The sequence below is a fragment of the Rhagoletis zephyria genome, unplaced genomic scaffold (genome assembly GCF_001687245.7).
Source record: "Rhagoletis zephyria isolate East Lansing unplaced genomic scaffold, Rhagoletis_zephyria_1.1 Rzeph_scaffold_00040, whole genome shotgun sequence".
Lineage (NCBI taxonomy): Eukaryota > Metazoa > Arthropoda > Insecta > Diptera > Tephritidae > Rhagoletis > Rhagoletis zephyria.
Genome location: NW_016157124.1, coordinates 64,674 through 89,206, shown reverse-complemented (window position 1 = coordinate 89,206; position 24,533 = coordinate 64,674). Strand labels below are relative to the sequence as shown.

General features: G+C 36.7%; 1 protein-coding gene across 2 annotated transcripts; it reads left to right on the top strand.

Moving 5' to 3' along the window:
* Positions 1-317: 317 nt before the first annotated feature.
* Sin3A (SIN3 transcription regulator family member A) lies at positions 318-24,019 on the top strand. Of its 2 annotated transcripts, none has more exons than XM_017620880.1 (12): positions 318-827; positions 5,271-6,493; positions 6,600-8,230; positions 8,506-8,806; positions 8,889-9,032; positions 9,407-9,641; positions 10,388-11,259; positions 12,008-12,337; positions 12,449-12,655; positions 12,744-13,073; positions 22,734-23,186; positions 23,362-24,019. In XM_017620880.1, the coding sequence occupies exons 1-12, from the start codon at positions 338-340 to the stop codon at positions 23,917-23,919; spliced, it is 6,774 nt and encodes a 2,257-aa protein (XP_017476369.1). In that variant the 5' UTR covers positions 318-337; the 3' UTR covers positions 23,920-24,019. The 2 variants fall into 2 exon arrangements, with proteins under 2 accessions (XP_017476369.1, XP_017476361.1); XM_017620872.1 differs by having other exon boundaries at positions 8,494-8,806.
* The last annotated feature ends 514 nt before the right edge of the window (positions 24,020-24,533 follow it).

Genomic DNA, 24,533 nt, shown 5'->3' with positions numbered 1-24,533 from the left:
TGAGAAAACAACGCAGCAGCAGTTACTTTTCTGAACAACAAAAGCCGCAGAAATTCCGTAAAGATAAATATCAACAAAATAATCCACTAATATATACATTTCAAAAAAAGGAGTCGAGAATTCAAGAAAGGGAAGTTAACTTTCAACCTTTTGATAGTTAAGCGAAGTATCAGAAAATACCACATACATTGGGAAAGCGTACAATAAAACGGTGTCGCTGGCTTTCCCTTAATATATAAATACATATATATATATTAAATTCGTTAAACGTCATCAAACTACTGCATACAGTACGTATTGAGAACGACGACATTTAACTGCAGAAATTGCAACCAAAATGATGAAACGTACGCGTGTGGATGAAGTCCAATATGGCACGCGACCTGGCCCTGGTGGAGTGGGCGGCAGTGGCGGTGGAGGTGGTGGTGGAGTCACTGGCGGTGGTATTGTGGGCACCTCCAACCCTGGCAACACTGTGAATCTTGGAAATGTAGTCCCTGGTAGCCACGGTAGTGCCAATTTAAGTGTTGGACTATCTGGAGGTATCGCTGGCGGGTCCATGCCCCATCACCGACTTTTAACACCGCAACATGGCGGTGCCCAAACGATTGCTTACTTGCCATCGACAACACCAGCATCGGCCAATTTGAAAAATACTGGCGGACTAGTGGATAGTAGTAGCAGCGGTGCAACAAGTCACGGTAGTGGTGGCAACAGCGGCAGTACAGTGCAGTTAACTGGAGGAACAGTTGTTACCTCTGGCGGTGGAGTTGCGGGCACGGGCAATGCAGGAGCTGTTCCCACACAGGCTGTGCAGTATTCAACTTGTAAGTAGACGAAACACTAAGATTAACGTATAATTATAGACACGTTGTCATAGTTGTAAGTTGCAACGTCAATTAAATTACCTCGAAAGTTTTCAATTTAAAGCAGATTTTAAATATTAGTCAATCGGAGACATGCTACTACAGGAGTTTTTGCTAGAATGACACTGAACGGCGTCATTCATTGGAAATGAACTAGTACTTACCCAGCAGACATTTAGGTTAGAGAGCGATAAGAAAACGATTCGAATTCTAATGTGATTCACTAAGGTAGAAGCGAGACACCTCTACACATTCTCACCGAGTGTGATTCAGTCTGCAGGAGACGTGAGAGATGTTAAGGACCAATGTGGCCACAGCTTAAGCACATTCACTCCCTATCCCCAAAGGTACTGTTGAACTTTCTCAGGGACTTAGGGTTAGAGGAGGTAGACCTCTTCTAGGTCGCGGTGCAAACCTCATTTTATTATCGATCTATCTAAGGTCGATTAGAAGACGATTAGAGAAACTGTCGGGAATTGTAGCATTCTCTACAAAAAGCACGTACACACGTTAATAATTTTTATATATAGGAAATAAATAGATAGAATAGATATTAACCAAAATTACAGAATCTCGAAATATTATTTAAGATTACATTTTTAAATTTTTGAATTTTGGAGAACAAAACATCAATTTAGACATTATTTTATTCTTTCAGCCTTTTTTTAAACTTAGAACGTCGTTTTAGAGACAAAACTTTTTATTTTTTTATTATTTCATTTTTATTTTTTTAAATATTAATAGAGTTTCAAATGTTAAAACCTGATTCAAACTTCTTTATGCTTACGGGCCATAAATTTTACTTTAGTGTAGGAACTGTTGTTAGTTTTTTAAATGCTGCGTACTTTTCATCGAATCGAATTAGAATTTTACAAAGTTCGTAAGCTTCATCATTTTTTATTATTACTACGTTTATATTATTATGGATTCTTGTTTGTTAAGATATTATAGAAAATAGAATTATAACAAAGAACATAAAATTCATACTACGTACTGTTACTAACAAAATTGATGAGTATACAAAAAAAATTTAAATACTTTGTATGGAAAAAATGGCGTTGTAAAAAAATTCTCAAAAATCAGCGCGAATTTTTACTGATTTGAAACTTGCACAATATTATACTAAAATTTAATGGGCTATAAAACTGCATACCTGATTTTTCTATGAAATTCGTCATAAAAAGTTTTCGATTTTGCTGAAACTTTACAGGTTTTTCTTAATTTTCGTACACAGTTTCACTCTTGAATTTAAATGGGGTTTGCTAAAATATAATTGATATTTTAATACAGACTTAACAGAAAAACTTTAGCATCTAAAACATTGCGAATATTAACCAAAAAAGCCGTACGCTCAATTTTATAAGTAACAGTATGTAGAATATGCAAAACTGGTATAGACACCTACCTCGTCGGCAGTATTTAAATGTTTAATATTCGCATTATTACTGCGCCTAAAAATAAGCACTACGCTGGAGCGGAACTGCACGACACGACACTGCACACCATAGTTCCATTTGACCTTAAATGTTCATATGGGTGGATGGATTTCTTTAAATGAAATATCTTGCTGCTCATATGTATACATACATACATACTGGTTGAAAGAGACAATGGGCCTTATAAAAAAACGTAAGTCCCACTTGCAGAACATTCAGAGTTAAATATATAAATAGAGAGTTAAGTATCTCAAGAGTTAATTTTGTATACTCCTATACCAGACAGTGTATTGCAGCATTGAAAACTGGCCCAGCGTTATGTAACCCGAGGGATTTCAAAATTAAAAATTCTCTTTTTTGACTTTTGCTTACATTTTTTATTTGAATTTGAATATAAAATATCAAATAGGTTCAAATTGCAAATTCGCCAGCCACACTTCGGAGAGCTGAAGGCACAAAAATGAATATGTGCATATACATACATGCATACATACACACAAACATATGTATTCAAAAATATTTTTTAAATTAAACTTTTTTGTAAGCGAAATTTTTGTATTCTTTTTACCGACAGAATTGACATGTCAGGTTAGCAAGTCAACCTTCGAAAATTGGTGGGCTAAATATTTAAACATTTGACTCTAATTGATTGTGCAAACCAATTTATCAATTTAACCGGTAAACTTCGAGTTATGTATGTAGATAACCTGAGGTTCTGCAAGTGGGCTTTACCAATTTAAACAGTAAACTTCGATTTATATATATATATGTGACACGTAAATTTAAAAGGGACCTACGCTCAGAAAAAAAGATCTCGAGAAAAACGACTTTGAAGTTTACCAAGTTGATTTTGATGCTTCTGAACGTTTTAATGGATTGAAACTCGTTACTCGGGGGTTTTCGGGGTCGCTGATTACGCTGATGTTCGTTTTTAAAAATTCAAAATGGCGGATCCAATATGGCGGAAAAAATTTAAAATTTTCCGATGTTCGAAAACCCCCGAGTAACGAGTTTCAAGCGAATTTGATTAATTTCAGAATAGTTTGTCAGATTTGATATTTTTTTTGTGAAAGTACCTAACTTTGAAGTGAAATTGTGAAAAAACTAATGCAGCTAGAAAGCGCTGGTTTATTGCATTGGAAAGAGTGGCCCGTTTACTATAAGAGTCGATGAAAAAGTGAAAACCGACTTTTACTGACCGTAGGTCCCTTTTAACTTTACGTGTCACATACATATATATTTGTATAAATTGCTGTTCTGCAAGTGGGCTAAGAATTGCTTTTTCTTAAAAATTCAAATTTTTACTTAAATTTCTTTGGATAAATCCAGTAAAAGGTCTGAAATTTAAAGCAAAAGAAATTGCTTAGTTTCTATTCATAAGGTTCAATAAAATAAATAAAAGGTCAGTTTCATAAAATACAATAGCAGAATATCGTTGCATTATTTTAATATCTATTGGAAATTTTTATACAGGCAAGACTAAAAAGTAGAAAAAAATTAATAAAAAAACCTTTTAATGTACCACGTTTCTATATTTTTCATATGTTTCATATTTTTTAATTATAAAAGTGTAGCGTATTATATAAAAAGCACCATATAAATCCACATTTCAAACTTTGTACAAGAGTTATTAAAATTCCCCCAAAAAATCAAAATATTTTATTCAGAATTTTTAGAGTTTTAGGTTCGCTGTTCTATAGCCCATTAAAATTTAGACGCCAGAAAATCGCTTTGATTTCCAATATTTTTTTTTTGCTGACGGGGTTGTCCATTTCCTTTCATATAAAGTTTGCCTAGCAGAGTCAGCAAAAAAATATATTAAAAATCAAAGCGATATTATATTTCTAGCGTCTTCATATTTGCACTTTAATGTACTAAAATTTAATGGGCTATAAAACTGCACACCCAAAATTTTTCTAAAAATTCTGAACAAAAAGTTTGAGATTTTTGGAGGATTTTGATAAAATATACTGAATTTTTATACAAAGCTTAAAATGTGGATTTATATGGTGCTTCTTATATAATGCGCCAGACTTTTATAAAAAAAAAAAAAATATTAAACATCGAATAAGAAAATAAATATAGCCAAAGCTGGTCAAAGTAAAAAGTCTATTATTTCTTCCACGATACTTTTCATATCAATTTAAGTCTATTACATTACATTTTCAATCTCATGAATTGTTTATAATGAGTTTTGCAAAAAAATTTAAAATCAAAAGTTATCGAAACAAATTCTATGGAAGTACAAAAAATTATTTTCCACTTTTTAGTCCATTTATAGAAACGTGGGAGGATTATTACCGTTTTTTTAATTTTTTCCAGTTTCTTGTTTAATTTATTAATTAAAAATTAACCATACAACTATGCTAAAGACGTACACCTGCGTTCAACTAATTAGAAACGATATACAAAATGATATTGTTTGCAAATTAGGTTTTTTTTTAATTTTATTTATTTATCAAAATAAAAAATCGTCAAATTTGTAACGGAAACCACAATAATAAAAGTTTCAAAGCTTACAAAATTTGAAAAAAAAAAAATAATCAAACTTCAAAAAATCGTCATCAAAATTTCCAAATTTTTAATCGGAATATTTAGAATATTTTCGGGTATGCAGTTCTTGTAGTCCATTCAATTGAAGTCTCAAGTCTCAAGTCGTTAAAAACTACCGTTGATTTTTTTGATTTTTTTTTTTGTGGAGGGTGTTCCGCATTTTCTTCCATATAACCCATGATCAATTTTTTTTTTTTTTTATGAGCACCTCGCCCAGTCCTACCTCGCTTATGATATCCAGTAGATTGTTAAGTCATATCGAGTGCACGCGATTCGGCTGCAGGTTTAGTGACCCGAGGTACTTCTCTTGTCTTGTCTTAAACAAACCAGAACAAAATATGCTGCGTGTTAAAACAAACCTGTCTATTTAGTTTTCGAATCGAATATCTAGTTAAACTGTTTTCTTTCCTTTCAGCCTACAATGTGTCCTCCGTATCTTCCAGTGGCGGTGGTAATTTGAAAACTACATCAGATGGACCCGTGCAAATTCACGTGTCGGGAAGCGCTGTGACTAATATGTCGAATTCTGGATCTCAGCAAAATTCTCTGCGAACTCGCACCATTAGCTCCTCTCAGAATATCTCTGTTAGCGGCGGTGGGGGCCCATTGACGGCGGCGCCTCCAACTTTGACAGTGCAGCAAGCAGCACCACCCCCACCAACATCGAGTCAACAAGGTCCTCCACAACCTGGTCAGCCAGGTGCACCTCCACGTCTTAAGGTTGAGGACGCTCTGAGTTATTTGGATCAAGTGAAGTTTCAATATGCTGATCAGCCACAGATCTACAATAATTTTTTGGACATAATGAAAGAATTCAAATCGCATTGTATTGATACACCCGGAGTTATACAGCGAGTATCTACCCTGTTTAAAGGTCATACAGAATTAATTTACGGCTTTAATATGTTTCTACCAGCGGGTTATAAAATTGAAATACACTCGGACGAGTTGGGCGTGTCTATTCCTGTGGTATCTATGCCGTCAGCTTCACCGACAAGCCTACATGGCGGTCTGCAAAATATCAGTGGCACCGGCTCCTCAACCATTCAAACTCCCTTAATCAGAGGCAGCGCTTCAAATCAGAGTAATGCTAGTAACGCTTCTAGCAGCTTAGATCATCACCAATTACAAGGCAATACAAGCAGCAGTGGTGGGGGGGCTGTCAATCTTATGACACATGGTGGGGCTTCGTTGTCTCAAACAACAATACATGCATTACAGTCATCAGCTTCTCAACCCTCTCCAAGTGGACCAGCAATGGCTCAGCATGCACATGTTTCCGTATCACCGGCACCACCTACTGTACCGCAAATGCAGAACGTGACCGTGGCACCGGTTGCGGCAGCACATTTACCACAAAATTTTTCCCGAGACCGAGAGCGTGCCACTATAGCACAAGCAGTGGTCACTAGTAGCGTAGCCGGCGGTCCACCCACACTAAATGCGCTCGGCGAATTGAATCCACAAATTCACAGCAGCAGCGGCGGTAGTGGTGGTGGGAGTACTGTTGGGAATGCGCATCACAATCTCCACCACATTTCGCAGGCGCATCAATCAATACTCATGGGTGAGACAGTTGGTCAACAAAATCAACCAGTCGAGTTTAATCATGCCATATCGTATGTAAATAAAATTAAGGTAAGTTTAGTAGCATATATAATACAAGTTAAATTCGAAAGAAATTATAAATTTTAGAACTATGCAATAAAACAACCTTTTTATATTCTTGTGTTGCTATTTTCAGAATCGCTTCCAGAATAAACCAGAAAAATATAAAAAATTCCTCGAAATTCTACACACTTATCAAAAAGAACAGAAAGTGATTAAGGAAGGTAGTCCCAATCAGGGAAAAACGCTAACCGAGCAAGAAGTCTACACTCAAGTAGCAAAATTATTTGGTCAAGACGAAGATTTACTGCGGGAGTTTGGGCAATTTCTTCCGGATGCTACGAATCACCAAGGCGCCCAATATATGTCTAAATCGCACAACGACCATAAACGCGCAAACGTTGGCTCAGTTGGTGGCCCTCTGGGTAGCGGCAGTAGTGGCACAATAAATAGTGGAAGCGGTGGTGGTCATCACATGTCCTTGCCATCAGCCTCTGGCTCTCCGTTACATCTGAATAGCGGCGCTACATTGTCACAGATTGGTAGTAGTACGCATGCTGCCGTATTGGGCAATTTATCGGCTGTAAATACCAGTGTAAGCATTAAATCGTACAACAATACGCAGCAACAGTCGCAAAATCATGTGATTAATACGAGTGCAGTAAGCGGTCGTAGCGGAGATCTCGTCTACGACAAAGATTATCCACATCAAATAACCCTACACCCTAGTGGCGGCCCACTTCATTTAAAGGTGCTACATGATGGTGTTGTAAGCAGCGGCGGTGTCCATCATGATTTGAACGCTTCGACAGGAATACGTAGCTATGAAAAAGACACGCATCGCAGCAACCACCATGCGCTTAGTGGTCTGAAATATCCGCATGCACCTGGAACAAATGTTGGCGGCGTTTCCAGTCACTCGTCTAAGAAGTCACCAAGCTACAATTCAGGTATGGTCTCGTTGGGCGGCGGAGGCAATACAGCTATGAGTGGTGGTGCCATGGATCGTTCTGGATTGGGTATGAACTATTCACAGCAAGTTCTGGGTGGCACACATCATCATTTGTCGGCAACGCGCCGTCCTGCAATAGATGATGGCGGTAGCGGCAGCGGTGGTGGAGGTCTTGGCAGTGGCCCACCACCGCCTAAAAAGCACAAACCAATTTGTAAGGACGTATCATTTTCGGAAGCTTCGCGCAAGTGTACCATCTCCGACGCTGCATTTTTCGATAAAGTTCGCAAAGCATTGCGTAATCCCGAAGTATATGACAATTTCTTGCGTTGTCTGACTCTTTTCAATCAGGAGATTGTGTCGAAGACTGAATTGTTAAATTTGGTAACGCCATTCTTGAGTAAATTCCCCGATTTACTAAGCGGATTTACTAAATTTCTGGGACAACCGGTGACCCAATTGTCTGCGAGTGGTGCTGGGAGCGGGGGATCTGGGATTTTCGGTTTGGAGGAAATACCCATGCAGGCAGCGCATAGGCAAAGTAATAGTCTTGGTAATTCTGCAGCACTCAACGATCGACAAGGTAATCACCAGGGTGGTGAATTGGCACAGGATATCGATTTATCATCATGTAAACGACTTGGTGCATCCTATTGTGCGCTGCCACAGTCGATTATACCGAAGAAATGTTCTGGACGAACAGCGCTTTGCCGTGAGGTACTAAATGACAAGTGGGTTTCATTCCCGACTTGGGCTAGTGAGGATTCCACATTTGTGACATCGCGCAAAACGCAATTCGAGGAAACAATTTACAGGTGGGGTTTCACTAAATACTTGTTGTCGCCTGGGTAAAAGTTTGTCGTAAGCGTCATACGTTCGTGCGTAACATACGGCAATCTTTTACCCAGGGGACGTTGTGTACATAGCTTCATATTAAACACATACATACATACATTGAGTGTAAAATCTCAATATTCACACGATAAAATAAAAAACGCATTTCCATACCCAATATTCGTTCTTTTAAACACAACAAACTCTAATTAACTTTTTACACAATAAAAATTCTAACCGAAAGGAATATTCACAGGACGGAAGATGAACGCTTCGAATTGGATGTAGTGATTGAAACTAATAGTGCGACAATCCGTGTTCTCGAGGGTGTGCAGAAGAAAATGTCACGCATGTCCCCAGAGGATTTGGGCCGATTTTATTTGGACGATTACTTGGGTGGCACTTCGCAGACGATACATCAACGCGCTATACATCGCATATACGGTGACAAAGCGGGAGAAATAATACAAGGTCTAAAGAAAAATCCTTCCGTAGCAGTGCCAATCGTACTGAAGCGTTTGAAAGTCAAAGAGGAGGAATGGCGCGATGCCCAAAAGGTTAGTTTCAATCTTGTGAATATACCGCAAACTATAAATATATTTTAACACTTCTAATCTTTTAATTTTTGTATTTTTCCAGGCCTTCAATAAGGTGTGGCGTGAACAAAATGAGAAGTATTACTTGAAGTCACTTGATCATCAAGCAATCAATTTCAAGCCGAACGATATGAAGGCATTACGCTCCAAAAACTTATTCAACGAAATCGAAACGTTATATGATGAGGTTAGTATTTTTTAATTTAATTTCATTTGCTAATAAACATTGAATACTAGAGAACACTTGTGCATAACTGTTGTTTGTAAGAGCCGAAATTAATACATGTGTGTGCCTACCTGCGACATTTTGGCTATTTTTGATAGCTTTTACTTTGTTTAAAGCTCATTAGTTATTTTTACAAAGGTATAGCTCATTATATAAAAAAAATCATATAAATCCAAATTTCAAACTTTTTCAAAAATATGCAGAATTCAACAATGTTACATCAAAATTGCAAACTTTTTAATTCCAATTTTGGTATGACTTCTTTATTCATACGCATATATTTATTATCAAAGCTAAACGATACTGAACATTTTTGCTTTTTTGCTTTTGCTTAGCGCCATGATCAAGATGACGAAAATGGTGAACCCGTTACTGGACCACATCTCATGCTGCCATATAAAGATAAAACTATACTTGATGATGCTGCGAATTTGTTAATTCATCATGTTAAGCGTCAGACGGGAATACAAAAACAGGAAAAGACTAAAATCAAGCACATTTTACGACAATTTGTTCCCGATCTATTTTTCTCGTCACGCCATCCATTAAGCGACGATGAACGAGATGACGGTGAGTGCATTTGGTCAAGATAATATATATAAGTATAGACTATTCGTTGCATGTAAATAACTATGTTTGCCTTAAATAAACTTGATTCAACCATTAAATTGAAATTCATTATTATTTTTCTTTAATATGTATTTCATCATCCCTTCAATTAAGAAAATATTAAGGGCGGTATTATCACTTGCGAAGCGAATGATTTTGGCGAAGCCAACGGTTTGGCGGAGCGAATTTAAGGGCAGGGAAGGCATTAAAGGTGTTCGCGATGCAAAGAACTTCCACAAGCTGGTAAAAAAGAACACTCTTAATGCATATTTAAGTTGCGTCCGCCAATCCATTCGCTTCGCCAAACCGTTCGCTTCGCCAAATTCATTCGCTTCGCAAGTGATAATACCGCCCTAAAAATTTAAATAGTTTATTCCCCTCTGTGTGATATATTTAATTTAGAAAACAATTTTTTTTTTGTGTTTCTTTTTCATATAACAACACATTAACCTCGTATGTGTATAATTTAATCATTCGTGCCATCGTCTATTCTTTCATTTCTTGTTCCATTATATGCGTTTTCTCCCTATGCTCTTGTTTTTCCATTCGAACACAATTAACACACATGTAAATTAATTATTTGCACGCTGCCTGCAATAATAATAAACCCCTTCCTATTCTGCTATAATATACTCCCCCTCACTATCTCGTTTCGCGCTTTGCCATGCTTCACGTTTTTATTTGTAAAGTATTCCCATTTTTAATAGATGACAACGAAAAGATGGATGTTGATTCTCTCGTCACAAGTAGCAGGGGGGAAATGCATGCCGCCGGTAGTGGTATCTGCAAGGGAGGTAGGACGGCAAGTGGTGGGAGCACATCTAATACCGATGCATCAAGCGGTGCTGGCAGCTCTAAAGCCGATGGTACTGATCCCCATGATAAAAATGCATCAACAATGTCGTCAGCAAGTGGCAATTTGTTGGAAAATCTTAAAAGTAGTGAATCAACTGCAACAATAAGCATCAGTAATAGCACCACCTCGACTACCAGTGGGGACGGTAATAATGCCGCTCAATTACCGCCCACAACGTTGTCTGTGGGTGAAAAAGCCCCGTCCTCGAAGGATTCAAACCCTGCACTTGCTAAGGGGCAAGTAATCAATAGCAATGCTACCGAGGATGCCAATAATGGCAGCAGAACACCAGCTGAGGCAGCAACTAACTCCAACACAGCAGTAGTCACCACAACTACAGTACTAACATCGACATCGACTGCGCTAACAACGTCTGAGAATAAAACCAAATCGAGTTGTACTGGAATTAGCACAAGTTCAGGAGACAACAGTGCAGCTGCCCATAAATGTGATACTGCACAAGTTGGGACGCCGACTAACGCTACAGCACCAACGACGTTAAAAGGCTCCGCGACGAAGGAGGCAAATGAAAAAACCAATTGCACTGCTGCTGATACCACAACCGCGGTCACAAATGTTACATCAACAAGCGCATCTGCTGCAACTCTGGCTCAGCCCAGCGGAAGTAATTCTCTTGCTGACATAAAGGTTGAAATTAAGGAAGAAAAGCAGGATATGGACGTGGATATACAATTGCCACCTCATGCCATAAGCAAGCATTTGGTAAGTAAACTTCAAAGTTTTGCCCAAAACTTTTTCGAGTTCATGGTTCTCGGGGGTGGTTTAGGGCTTACAATTACTCGAATTGATTTCTAAATATTCTCAAATCTAAATGTTTACGCACTTTTTGGGAAATTTTCAAGTCAAGTATATATGTACTCTGGTCGAAAGTGCTGATCGAACAAATTTTCATTTGGTATTATGACGCTCATTCGATGAAGAATAGCGCTATTGTGAATTTCGCTCGTTTAGGTTGTTTACAAATCGAACAAACTTATATAAATTTGCTCAAATTAAAATGAAATAAAAAAGAAAGGGAATTTATAAAAACGTGATAAAAATGAGTACGAGTTCTACTTCAATGATTCGTCAGAGGATGAGAGCTTAGTAAACTAGCAGGAGTAGAAAATGTTTAATGTAGAGAAATTTGTCTACAGATTTATTAAAAACTTCTGACTGTCTAAAGAGGCGTCTGTGACCCAAATCTATTTAAAATATTTTAAAACTATATACAGCTCTACGATTTTGTTCTCAGAGATCGTGCCAACTGAGTATTGGGATTTTCTTTCACAAGTAAAACCAGCCTTTCGAGCTCGTGTTTAGTATTTACGACGTTAGAACCGATAACCAGCGAAGATCGAAAATCGAATGCAACTCATGTTAAGGGCCATAGTCTAGCCTTGTCACATAAATATATGCTTTGCAGCCTTTGATTTTTAGCAAAATGTTAATTTTTGCAACACCTTTTCAGGACGAATCCTACACTCTTTTCTTTGCCAACAACAACTGGTATTTATTCTTGCGCCTGCATACCATTCTATGTGAACGCTTGCGAACAATGTATGAACGAGCGCAATTACTGGCCGTCGAAGAGGAGCGCCATCGCTCAAAGCGTCGCGAAAGCACAGCGACAGCATTAAGACTGAAACCGAAATCTGAAATACAAGTCGAGGATTACTACCCCACATTCCTGGACATGCTTAAGAATGTACTTGATGGCAATATGGACTCGAATACATTCGAGGATTCAATGCGTGAAATGTTCGGTATACACGCATACATATCCTTTACGCTCGACAAGGTATGTATTCATTATTTTAACAAATAAATAAATGCTTAGCTTAACCCGATTATATTTGTCAACAAAGCATTCGTATGTGAGTGTATAATAAATGATTATTTGCTTTTGCAGGTGGTTTCGAATGCTGTGCGTCAACTACAAAACTGTGTCACTGAACGTGGTGCACTAGAGTGTGTTGAATTGTTCCATAATGAGCAGCGACGCGGCGGTGCAGGTGGTTATTGTCGCGATGCGCATAAGAATTACGCCAAAGAATTGGCGTATCAACGCAAGGCCGAGGCCAGTCTCCATGAAGAAAACTGCTTCAAAGTGTATATTGTAAGTTTCTTTAGTAATTTTTAAGTATTTATGTTGCATGTACATTACCGGTCCGCCGTTAACACATTTATTGTTTATTTTCTTTTAGTATAAAATTGACTGTCGAGTAACAATCGAGCTGCTCGATACCGAAGTAGAAGATAGCGAAAAACCTGTGAATAAGGTGAAATCGTGGAGTAAATACGTTGATCGCTTGGTCAATCCAGGGGCCAATAGTATTGTTGGTCAAAATGCAGTTGGTTCTACGAACTCGCCTAGTGCTGGTGTGACCGGTAGTGCGGCTGGTATTGCCAGTAATGTAAATACCTCGAGTAACGCGTCAAATACGAATGCAGTGGGCATATCGGCAATATCAAGTACTGTGTTTGACGCTAACGGTAGCGAAATTAAAGTGGAACGCATGGATGATGACGCACTGGTAAGTAGAAAACTTCTATGTTATGACTATGGTAGGCTTAGGTAACATTTTTGTTTTTAATTAATTTGTTTTATTTAAATTAAATTTTACTAAGTTCAAGTTTTACTTCTCAAAACAATGTTGCTATATTTACTTGTTCCACTTCATTTTGCCTGAACGGCATTTGTTGCATGCCAGGAATAAAATACAGAACCATTATTTTAAAGGGAAAAACCAGTGCAACATTCTTTCGAGAATATAAAAAACATTTATTGGGAATATTCAAATTTAACATCGGACGCAAACCGATGTATTCAGCGTGGTATTGTCGTTTATTTTTTATGCTTATGTGATAAACATCTTGTTTGTGATTTTTGTTGGTACATACACACATTAAGTGAAAAAATTGCGAGTAGGAGAGAACTGAATGAACGGCGAACAAAGCGAATTATGCACTTGAAGCAATCGAAATGCGTTTCCTGATAATATGTATATGCACATACACACTTAATAGTCGTGTTTTTTACACTACACGCATATACCCCAGTAAAAGAATTATATGTGTAATATGTTTGCCCTCATTTTCGCGCTATGAAGGAAGTGCAAAACTTTTGGCTGTATGCATTTATAATAACCTTTAGTTTATAAGTATTTTTATACGTAAACTTGATATAATTTTAGCTTCCGTTATTACAAACAATAGTATAATATTCAATAGTAACTAATTATTTGTGCAAAAGGAATTATTCAGCTCCGCCAGCTCCAGTGTCCACAATTTTCAACAGAAAACTACACCAATGACTGTGTGGTAAAACCTTAAACATATATAAGCTATTTTCATAATAAAACCGTTTTATTATTTTAACAATAATATCCCGTAGCACTGAACTATTTAAAGAAGAGCCCGGAAATATAACGATTGAATTTTTGTGGAATGCAAGGTAGCTACATAACTGCTGAAGTATGTAATAAGAAGTTTCTTTAAAAATCCCGGAGACTATTGAAATTACAGGCTTTTGGTGGCCCTATACAAACCCCAAAAGAGTAACCCCCGAACGACATATCCAAAGGTTAGCTACTATGAACAGCAGATTTACCATAAAAATTGATATGTATTTGAATCTCTCTGTAACAAGTAAAAGTTCACAATAAATGATGAAACACAGTTTAGGCCCTTAAGACGAAAAAAATAAATCGGTAAACCACAGCCCACTCTATGGCGCGAAAATGCTTTTTTAACAATTTAAAAACATTACAAATTTTGTAGGAAGAATTGAAAAACGCTATTTTGAATGATGAAAATCGTTTCAACATTGTTGATCCAGATGCCCACCATAACTATTGGAGAGTTATTCGGCTTCTATGGCAAACCCGCCATTGGTGAAAGGGATCTTTGATTTAAAGTAAAAAGTGTATAGCTTTAGAAAACAAATAAAATCTTTTCACCTTGGGAAAAATGGATATCCAGAAGTAGAAACATTGTTTGCGCACTATATTCGCAAATTTTTAGGACATTTCTACCGTTTACATTTTCACCATTTTCTTCCATACACAATAATTTTTTATATGGAAAAGGGTGGATCAGCAACAAAAACAAAAAAAAATATATCAAAAATCAACGTTAATATTTAGAAACTTAAAACTTGCACTTTAAACTGCATACCAAAAATTACTCTAGAAATTAAAATTATGATACAAGGATTTGGAATGAAAAGTTTGTGGAATTTATATAATTTTTGTGAAAAGTTTGAAATTTAGGTTTATATGGTATTTGTTAGATAAAGAGCTATGCTTTTATACAAAAATAATGAACCTTAGAAAATCAAAAGAAACGTAGTCAAAACTGATAAAAAATATAGATGTGCTATCTTTTGTTGGAGGGTGTATTTGGAAATTCCAGCGGTAAAACGTTGTTATTCATACCATGCGAACAAGAAAATCGTTATCCAAGGAATGAAATAACTTCCAGTCGCAAAATGGTTCCTCGGTCATGAGGTTCGAGTAATCGTGATTCGCAAAGGAAAAGAAAATAAAAGCATTCGTCATTTAACACATAAAATAGATTGAAATAATTATAAAATATGAAGTTGTTTCATTAAAATATTATTTTATGTTTGAATAAACTGAAGATAATATCTATAAAATAAAATTATATGTAAAGTACACATATAATTCTTTTACTGGTGTCCATCTGCCCTTAACGTGTAAAAAATCAAACATCGAAAATTTCCTTTTAAGCGCACATAAAGTTTGTCGCTTACAGCGCTATATTTTAAGCGCAGATAAGTAGGGCTTGTTCGAGTTGCAATCACAACCGCAGTGTTGCGCGAATTATTAAAGTATTACGTTCGGTGTGAATTTCTAGCAATGTATTATCAGTTGCAACAATGTTGCCATTTTTCATCATTAGGGCAGTGATGCCGCGCCTCGAACAGGCCCGAAATATGCGTAGAAATTCAGCTCTTGATTTTCGCTTTCAAAGCCCATTTTCATACACGACGTGTCAACTTTCCAACAAATTTCATCTAATCCTTGTATTAATTTGACCGTTCCTTATACACTTTATAGGAGGCCAAATGCCAAAGAAATTTTAAGAAGCCTTTGTTTTGATTGTTGTTGTAAATGCATATTTGTTCTTTTGAAGAATTTGTTTTTGATACTCTGCCATTTTTTAGTTGCATTGCTGAAACCACTTGAGTGTAGTGTTTTTTGATGTACTAAACACTATTTTTTGTTGCCTTTTTTAAACATGATTTTGAGCAATGGTTCGCCTAAAGTACACTCATTCTTCAATTTTGAATCGTATAAATCGCCTCAAATCACTAATTAAAGCTTTTTTGAATTTCTTCTCATTTTTTCAAATTTTTCGTACCAGGTCAAACCCCCCAACAAGGCTTAAATATCCAATGAAAATAACTGTCAAATATTGTAAAGTTAAACCGAATCTAGTTTTTTCATAACTATCGCATAAAAAGTTATTACAAAAAGTAACTGCAAAAAGATGCAAGTGAAACGGAAGTGATATACACATCTGTAAATAGCATTACTTATAGTTTATCCCCAGCACACGGAGCACACATGCACATTAATATTGTACTATTTTGAAAATAGAAAATTTGCAGATTAAAAACTATAACAAAAGGAAACGCAGCAACACACTAGCGCTGCACACACCATATTTGTTTTTTTTGTGTTTAACATTTCTTTACACTTTTTGTATTTTCCATGCCTTGTGCCTTTTCAGTTGTTATTAAAAAGTGGCTTTCCCTAACTGGTTAATTTTTTTTATTCATAAGTCGCTTGTGTTATTTCGCAGTTTGTGACAAGTCTTAATTTTAAAAGCATTTCTTACAAATTCGACTACCATAAAGTAGTATCTTTTGCAAAAGCAAGGTAATAATTACCCGCAGCCTTATTGATAACAATGACATTCTATTCCGGTACACTTATTTGACAATTTCTCATCACAATTTTTTCTTTGATTTGACTTTCATGTTAACCCTTTTCAGTGAGAACTTGTGAAGTCTTGTGATTTGAGTAATGAATTTAAGAAAACATGCCAAGAAATTCTTCCCGCTTGTGCAAAAGCCACATAGCCTTGCAGTACTGATGTTATCAGTTCCGAAGAATGAGGATCTAAGCTGAAAAAAATAACGAGTAGCCGAAGTGTAAAGACGTGTTTTTAGTTCGCAGCTACCTGTCCAGCCTCGACCCCAATATCCCCAATGAGTGCCCGGCATGTGGATACTCTCCGCGCGATACTCAGCTTACACCTCTCTCAGTCCGTATCCTGGGCCTTACATCTTTCGCTCAAAAAAGCGTACATCCAACTGGCTGTCCCAATTTATCATATTATTCCACTATGAGAGGGAAAACGTATCGGAAAAACTATTGAAAATGGACTCGGGGGGAGGCTGACATATCTGAGTTTTTATTCGCACGGGGCTCAGCACCCTATAAAAAGTTCGAAATTTCCGAGGAAACATTTTTTTGCATGTTTCCCTTCTTCTACAAAACCCAACGAATAACCTTTACCTGTAGGGAATCTATTTTAAAGTGAATGTATTGTTTTACTGTTTCGAACTGTGAGGTGGTATAGTTTCATAATTTACTTTATATATTTTATTTCTTTTATCTTTTTAATGATGTTTGTTTATAATTTGTGCCATTGGTTGTTGCTCAAACGATTTTGCTCATTATGTTGACACTATCAAGTAAAACTTGTAAATATATACCAATGTGATGTATATAAAATGTGTATGAATATGTAAGAAACCATAACTTTTTGGCATACATATGTATGAGTCATATGTATGAGTAGGATAGAATATGCATACACAAATAGGTACGAAGCCGCCACCCAAGTTTTTAAGCAACTTGTTATCTCTAAATGTAGATTTTAACCTTTTGTGTATACAGTTAACACTACATAAAAATTTTCAAATATGTACATATGTATGTAGAAACCGAATACTTGGCAAAACACTTTTAAATATTCAATAATATAATAAGTTGATAGCATTTATTAAGATACAAAAGCAATCGGAAACTAGTTGGAATAGTTTTGAAGTGTAGGTTAAAGTTATTGCGGATACGCCGCCAAACTATAAGTAATATTGAGCGAATAAATACATACATATATGCGATTGTTTTTATAAAGAAACTCACACGGATATTTCATTAATTGGAAAAGTGGTACTGTGTTATTTTTGGTACAAAGAAATGTAAAGGGAGGGTATTTCAGTTTCACATTTTTTTTAATACATTGCGCTGTATGAATAAAAACTAAGCAATTGTTTTTTCTTAAACTTGTACTTCAATTTTGTTTGAATAAATCGAGTAAAATGTATGATGTATTAAGAAAAAACAATTGCTTATTTTTTCATACGGCTCATTGTCCTGAGTTACAAGTTTGATGAGCATATTATTTCTAATTCATAAACGCATCGGGTGCTACTTAAATAAACCCACATTCAGTTCAAGGTAAGTGGGCAACATGCGACACAAAATAAGCGGGAAATGACGAAACATTTGACAAAACTCGACACTTCGCGATGTGTTACAACAATGGATCTGAGCGATTTGTGACGTCATTGTGAGCTGTGTGTGCGCATGTTTGATGCTCTCTTTGTTTTCTACTGTGTGTGTGTTACACTGTTGCTTTGTCTATTATTTTATTTTGTTGTAATACCTTTATATCTCTGTGTGTTATTTTACTTATTAGAAATGCATCCTTTTACTTTTTGGTTGCTTATTGTGTAATACAAATTACGATTTCTTGTTTGAAATGATGTGCTTTAATTCAAGCGCGCTTTCTTATAAGTTCACGAAAAAAATAAATGACAGATCAAAATGCCTAAAAAATCCGTATTTATTTGCGAAGTAATAACAAAGTGCGCGCTTCCACTCCGCAACGCCTGGGTTCAAGCCCTGGTCAAAGCAACATCGCAAAAAATGTAGAAAAAGGTTTTTTCTTAGCCGCGGTCGTCCCTCGGCAGGCAATGGCAAACCTCCGAGTGTATTTCTGCCATGAAAAACAGCTTCTCATAAAAATACAATCGCCGTTCGGAGTCGGCGTAAAACTGTAGGTCCCCCCGCTTTGTGTGACAACATCAAGGCGCACGCCACAACTCGGAGGAGAAGCCCGGCCAAACACTAACATATGTGTAAGCGCCAAACTATTATTAATAACAAAAATACGTATGAGAGTATAACATTTCAATTATATGTGGAATAGGCGGAACTTATGCCATTAGACGCAGCACATCATTTTGTGTCATCTTAGGCGCCATTTTGAAATATTGTCGTTTTAAACAACCATCTGATTTTCAGGGCAACCATCTCCCTTGACAAAACTTAACAGGGCAGAGAATGTGCCTTTTTTGCCTTACAAGAGTGTGACATTTTAAGAGACGAACACACAATTTTCTCACCCTTTGCCTTTAATTAGAATCGGAACACGAAAAGATAAAGCAAAGCGGCAATCAAAAGGCAATATTTTTTGGTAGAAACGAAATCTCCATTCCATGATTTTCTTTTGTTTTGGCTTATTTTGTTGCTTATGAAAAGCAATACATTTTATTTAAAACTAAAAAATACCAAGCGTACTCCGCGGCGCCTCAAAAGAAATTTGTGTTGTGTGATTGATTATGTTGTGTTGTGTTTATTAACTGCTGACTAGCAGTTGCGTTCAGCTAGTTTACAACGAAGCCGGCTCAAATACCAGAGCGAGAGTTTTTTATAGCCTTATCGCTTATCATGCTGGAATATTTTTATATCTGGTAAAATCCTGATTAACTCTGTTTCATCAGAAATCAGTACAATTTTCCATTCACTGAAAGTCCAGAGGTGGTAATCCGTAAAAGAATTGCAACTTCTTGGAATTCCTTCCAAGGGGTCTGACTCAACGAATCGTCTATTTACGATGTCATATAGCTAGCTTAGAGTGAAAAGTTGCTAAGTTCACCTCTGTTATGAAAACTCATGTTTTGATATAGGAAGCATGCATTGTTTTGAAAAATATTAAGAAACTTGTTTTTTTATTTTTTCTTTTTTTCGTTTATATTAAAAGAAAGGCATTTTTGCTAAGTCCAAAAGAGGCACCGAAGATCCGTCAAAACCAAAATAATACGAAAGCCTTCAATACAGGCCGATTCTGAACAGAAACTCCCCAGGAGTTTTTCTCTTTTCCCTTTCCTCCTATCATGAATAAAAATTCCCCGAGGATTTTTTTATTTTAAATGGCCGAGTTGAGCTGTCAAAAAAGTGTCAAATTCCCTGGGAGTTAATTATTGGAGGATTTATTTCTCGGGAGAAACAAATTCCCGGGAGTATTCAGAATTGGGCTGATAAAGATCGAATCCTTCTTATTCGTATGTTGTTTTGCTTTAAACACGTTGTATTCAAAGATTTGCGAAAAACTTGAAGGAAATGGCTATACGAAGATTTTTTCCACTCCTGCAAAATTAAAAAAAAATTGACTAAAATTAAGCTAACAATAATAATAGGTTGGCGCTTACATATACGTTAGTGTTGGGTTGGGCCGAGCTTTTCCTCCCTTAAAGCTAAAATTAAGCTGTCTAGTAAAATATAGCTTAAATGCCGTTCTTAATGAAGTAACGTAAAGGAAACGTAAAGGAATGTAAGCACGTTGCTACTTAGCGGCCGAAGCAGCTCAAATCCAGTAATCTATTACTAAGGCACTTGGCCGTTTTGTTTAAAAACTACAGCAACTTTTATTTAACGATTTTTTTTTTTGTAATACAATTTTGACAGCTTTTCCTCGTTGAGTTGAGGCTCTCGTGTTTTACTGAAACTCATAACAATTTTCTTTCTGCCTACTTGACATTTTTGGCGAGGGGCCGAGAACGCGTTCCAGTTTTGGTTTAGTTCTGCCCAAGAACAAAATGTGATGTCTAGAACGTTCCCACAAAAGATTCAAACGGGGGAAAAAATCTCGGGGAACGTCTCAAAAAGAACAAAATGCGGACAAAACTCTTAGGAAAGTTCACAAGGGGAACAAAATAAGAACGAAAGTATCGATAACGTTTTCCAGAAGGATCAAATGAGAACAAAAGTCTAGGGAACGTTCTGCTAGAGAACAAACGTTACGTTAAGAATGAGTGAAGCGTCTGCGTGTTGGTATGAAAAATCGGTTCAGTGAGAACCACGATTGTTAACTCTAAGCCAGAGGAAAGCTGGATCATATCAACTTCCAGATCGTTTATCATTAGGGTGAGCTGTCTATTTATGGAACAATTTTTTATTTTCTGTGCCAGAAAAGTTTGTGTCTTTTTTTTATTAATTTGATTATATTCAATAATTTCAAACTAATGGAACGCTATGAGACAGCCGAATGGCCTGAGTTACCCTTAACTCACGAGCCAATGAGGTAGGCTCATTGAGCTGGATACACAAATACACTATAGCGCAAAACTGAGTATATGGTGGTTTTTATTAAATATTTGCAAGGCTTTTAAACTTGATATTTTTGTGTTATTTTTTTTTTTGTTGTATAAAAATATGGTTCATCCTTCACCCAAAACCATATAATGCAGCGTTTTTGACGTTTTTGCTGCATCCTAACACTTAACAAAAGTGTAAGCGCCAAAAAATATTGTTATATTATTAAAGTTAATATAACCAAATATTTTTTTATACATAACAATGACTACTATGCACAGAAACTGAATTGTGTCTACAACTATTTTACGAAAATGTGCATTGTTTTATTAATACACAAGAGATAAAAACGTTTCGACGAATTTTTTATTTTATGTCCGCTTAAAAACGCAAGACGGGGCTTATTTTTTGAAAAATCGACTTGCTCAATTTTAAAGTAGTTCTAGCTTTTATGAGCTGCAGTAGGTTATGATTTTTTATTTTTCTAGCTTCTTGATTTTTTTCGAATCAAAGAATTTTCGAAGTACTGAGTATAAAGGTGGCCGCCAACACATGCGATGCTAGCGGTGATATACGATATCATTTTTGATGCGATAACTATAAAAAGCCAAGTCCCTCAAACAGGTGCGATACGATACACTGCGGAGCTTCATCATTTATATGGGAATCTTTTTATTCCGGATACTTTAATTCGTATAATATGGGGAACAATGGACGAGGTGAATTATTAATTCCCTTTCAGAGCTCTACAACGAACGAGTCGTTCCTATCGTGCGATCAATTGTGTGCTTGCTGCGATACAATTTTTGAACGCATCGTGTGGCACCGGTGTATGGGTATTTCCAATCTGGCGTTACGTTACCCTTGTATGACAAAATGTTACAAAAAAAATTGAAAAAGGTTTTCTAGATTTGCATAGCAATTTAATTCAGTAAAAAAAAATAAAATTGTTGGTAGTAGCGATTTAAAGATAATAATAATAATAATAATAGATTGGCGCTTACGTTACAAAAAACAGAAGTGGATTTTGACTGCGATTACTTAATTGCAAGACTCCGCGAACTGGGCAAGACTATTTGTATACGCGTTTTTGTAGTAATATTGGAAATGTTTGTCCCCACGAGTCTAGCGGATACATATTTTTTTTTTTAAGTATTTCCATTCCCTTTTCCAATTCATATTTCGAATATCTATGTGCCGTATCGCCATCTGGCGGGTAAAACTTTAGCTGAGCTGTTTTCAACTGATGCTGCGTGAAGCAAATAGTTTTTATTTAAAAGTGTTTTTGTTGAAGACGGCCTTTCGTATTTGTCAAGCCCTACATAATGAACATTATTGATTTCGTTTTGATGTTACGTGAATTTTTCAAATGCAAACGATACAAATTTTTGCAAAAAATCTCGTTTGACCTGGTACTTATTTCATTTTAAGGTTTCTATCCGTCGCGAACTTATTTCCTTATGTTATTTAAAAATATGTGTGTTACATTATTTCGTGTGCTGCTCGTTAGTAGAAACATTACATTTAAATTTGCTTTTAAGTTACATTTCATGTTTAAAGTTAAGTTGTTTGCATGCGCAGTGATTTATAATTTTATAACTCGGACGTTCTGTCTACCACTTTTTTTTTTAATTCTCCACTGAACGCTAAATACCAAATTTGTATTGAAACTATTTAAGCAGTTTGCAAGAACTACTTTACTGAACTATTTAAAGCAGCGGTAAAAATATGTCTACTAATCCCTGGTATCTCTTCTTTACTATATATTTTTTTTCCTAGGATGCGCACATCACGCGCAAGGCTCGTTTCCTTAAACGTAACAAACGCATGGCTTGCCTACGTGCCGAACAACAGGCGCGTTTGCAGCAATTGAAAGCCACTTCAACAGCTAATGCATCTGTTGCTGCATCCACATCAAACGCTACGGCCGATGCGCTACGATCCAGTGTTGTGAGTGGAAGTGCTGGCAGCGGCGGTGCCGCAACACCCGATAGCGCTTCATTATCAACTAAAAACAATAACCCACCGACTGTAGGCGCCGGCGAACCACTCTGGACCTGGAACAAACGACCGCCAGAGCGCGTGGGAAGCATAGTGGTGGGCAGTGGCGCAGAGAAGTATTTTGTCAATGACCGCGACGAAATCAAGTTCAACTCATCCGGCCGTCAAGTGATCACAATTAACAAGAATCTCCAACTGTTCAAATGGGACTCAGTGCGGCGCGCAAAACTGGTGAGTAATTTAGTGTATGTATTGTGAAGTTAAACTTCTTTAGCGATGGTATCACTGAAATTTTCGGATGGATGTTCCCTAACACCTCTATTATCGGCCATTTCAAGTCATAGAGTCAATTTCTTTTTTTACTTTGCTAACTGTTTTATTTTTGGTTTTCGTTTATTCCCTGCAGTCCCATTCGTTCGTAACGCAGCGCAAACAGAAACTGTTCCAACGTTTTACACAGAAGTGGTTGGCGGAACATGTAAGCGATCAACTGCAACAACAATGCGCCGATTGGTTGCTTGGCAAGACAGTGCCAAATAGCAGTAGTGTAAACTGGGCTTTGAAAACAAAAGTGATACCACAAAACGATGTGAAACGCACACCATATCGTGTTTACAATCGTTACAAAGTGACTTTCAGCGGCAGCAGTGGTGGTGCAAACAGCATTGTCGCCGGTGCCAGTGGCAGTGGCGGTAGCGGCGGTACTAACGCGCCGATAGCGGACTCTACGCCAGCAACATCAATCGCGCCGACAACATCCCACGGCAATAGTAGTGTGCAGCCGCCATCCAACGTTTCGGTCTCGGCTGCAGTATCAACATCATCAGCACCCACAACTCATAGCAGTGCGAGTGGCGTTGCGGTTACGACAAAAGTGTTAACATCTTCAGCGGATGTAACTAAATTGTCCACAGCTGGCAGCAATAGTGGCTTGGGCAACAACAATCGGCAGCTAGAAAGTTGAATTCGTCAGAAGTATGCGAGCGGCAATCAGCAGCGTCGACGCTTAGCCAGTCGGGTTCTTGTGGATTAATCAAAAAAAAAAAAAAAAATACAAAAAAAAATCACGCAACTGTGTCCCATTATATTTCGATAGCAGCTAAAGAAATTAATAAAAAATTAGAACATGGAAGACGTCTCGCTCAAAGTGAGCGAATGAGCAAGCTGGTTGGTGACCACATTGGTTTAAATACATTTGTTTAGGATTATTAATCAAAATGTTGAATGTTTGCAATTAAACACGAGTTTAGGCATTAAGGCATACATACACATACACACACATATTTTCCATGCAAAAATTTTAATTTTTGTAAACTAATTTATTTTTGAAGAGATAACATGTATCTGAATTGCAGTAATTAGTTTTTACTGTTACTCTGCTCGGTACAACTGAGGTAATCCATAAATATACACAAACGCATAGTGTTTGAATTAATAGTTAGTTATGTAAGTTGTGCTTCTTAAGCATAGGTTCCATTTGCTGATGTGTTTTTCTGCTTTTTTAAGTGGAGACATAACTGTCAGAGCAGCTCCCTATATATTGTTTAATTTGGTAAACATATTTGCTCGTAAGGATTT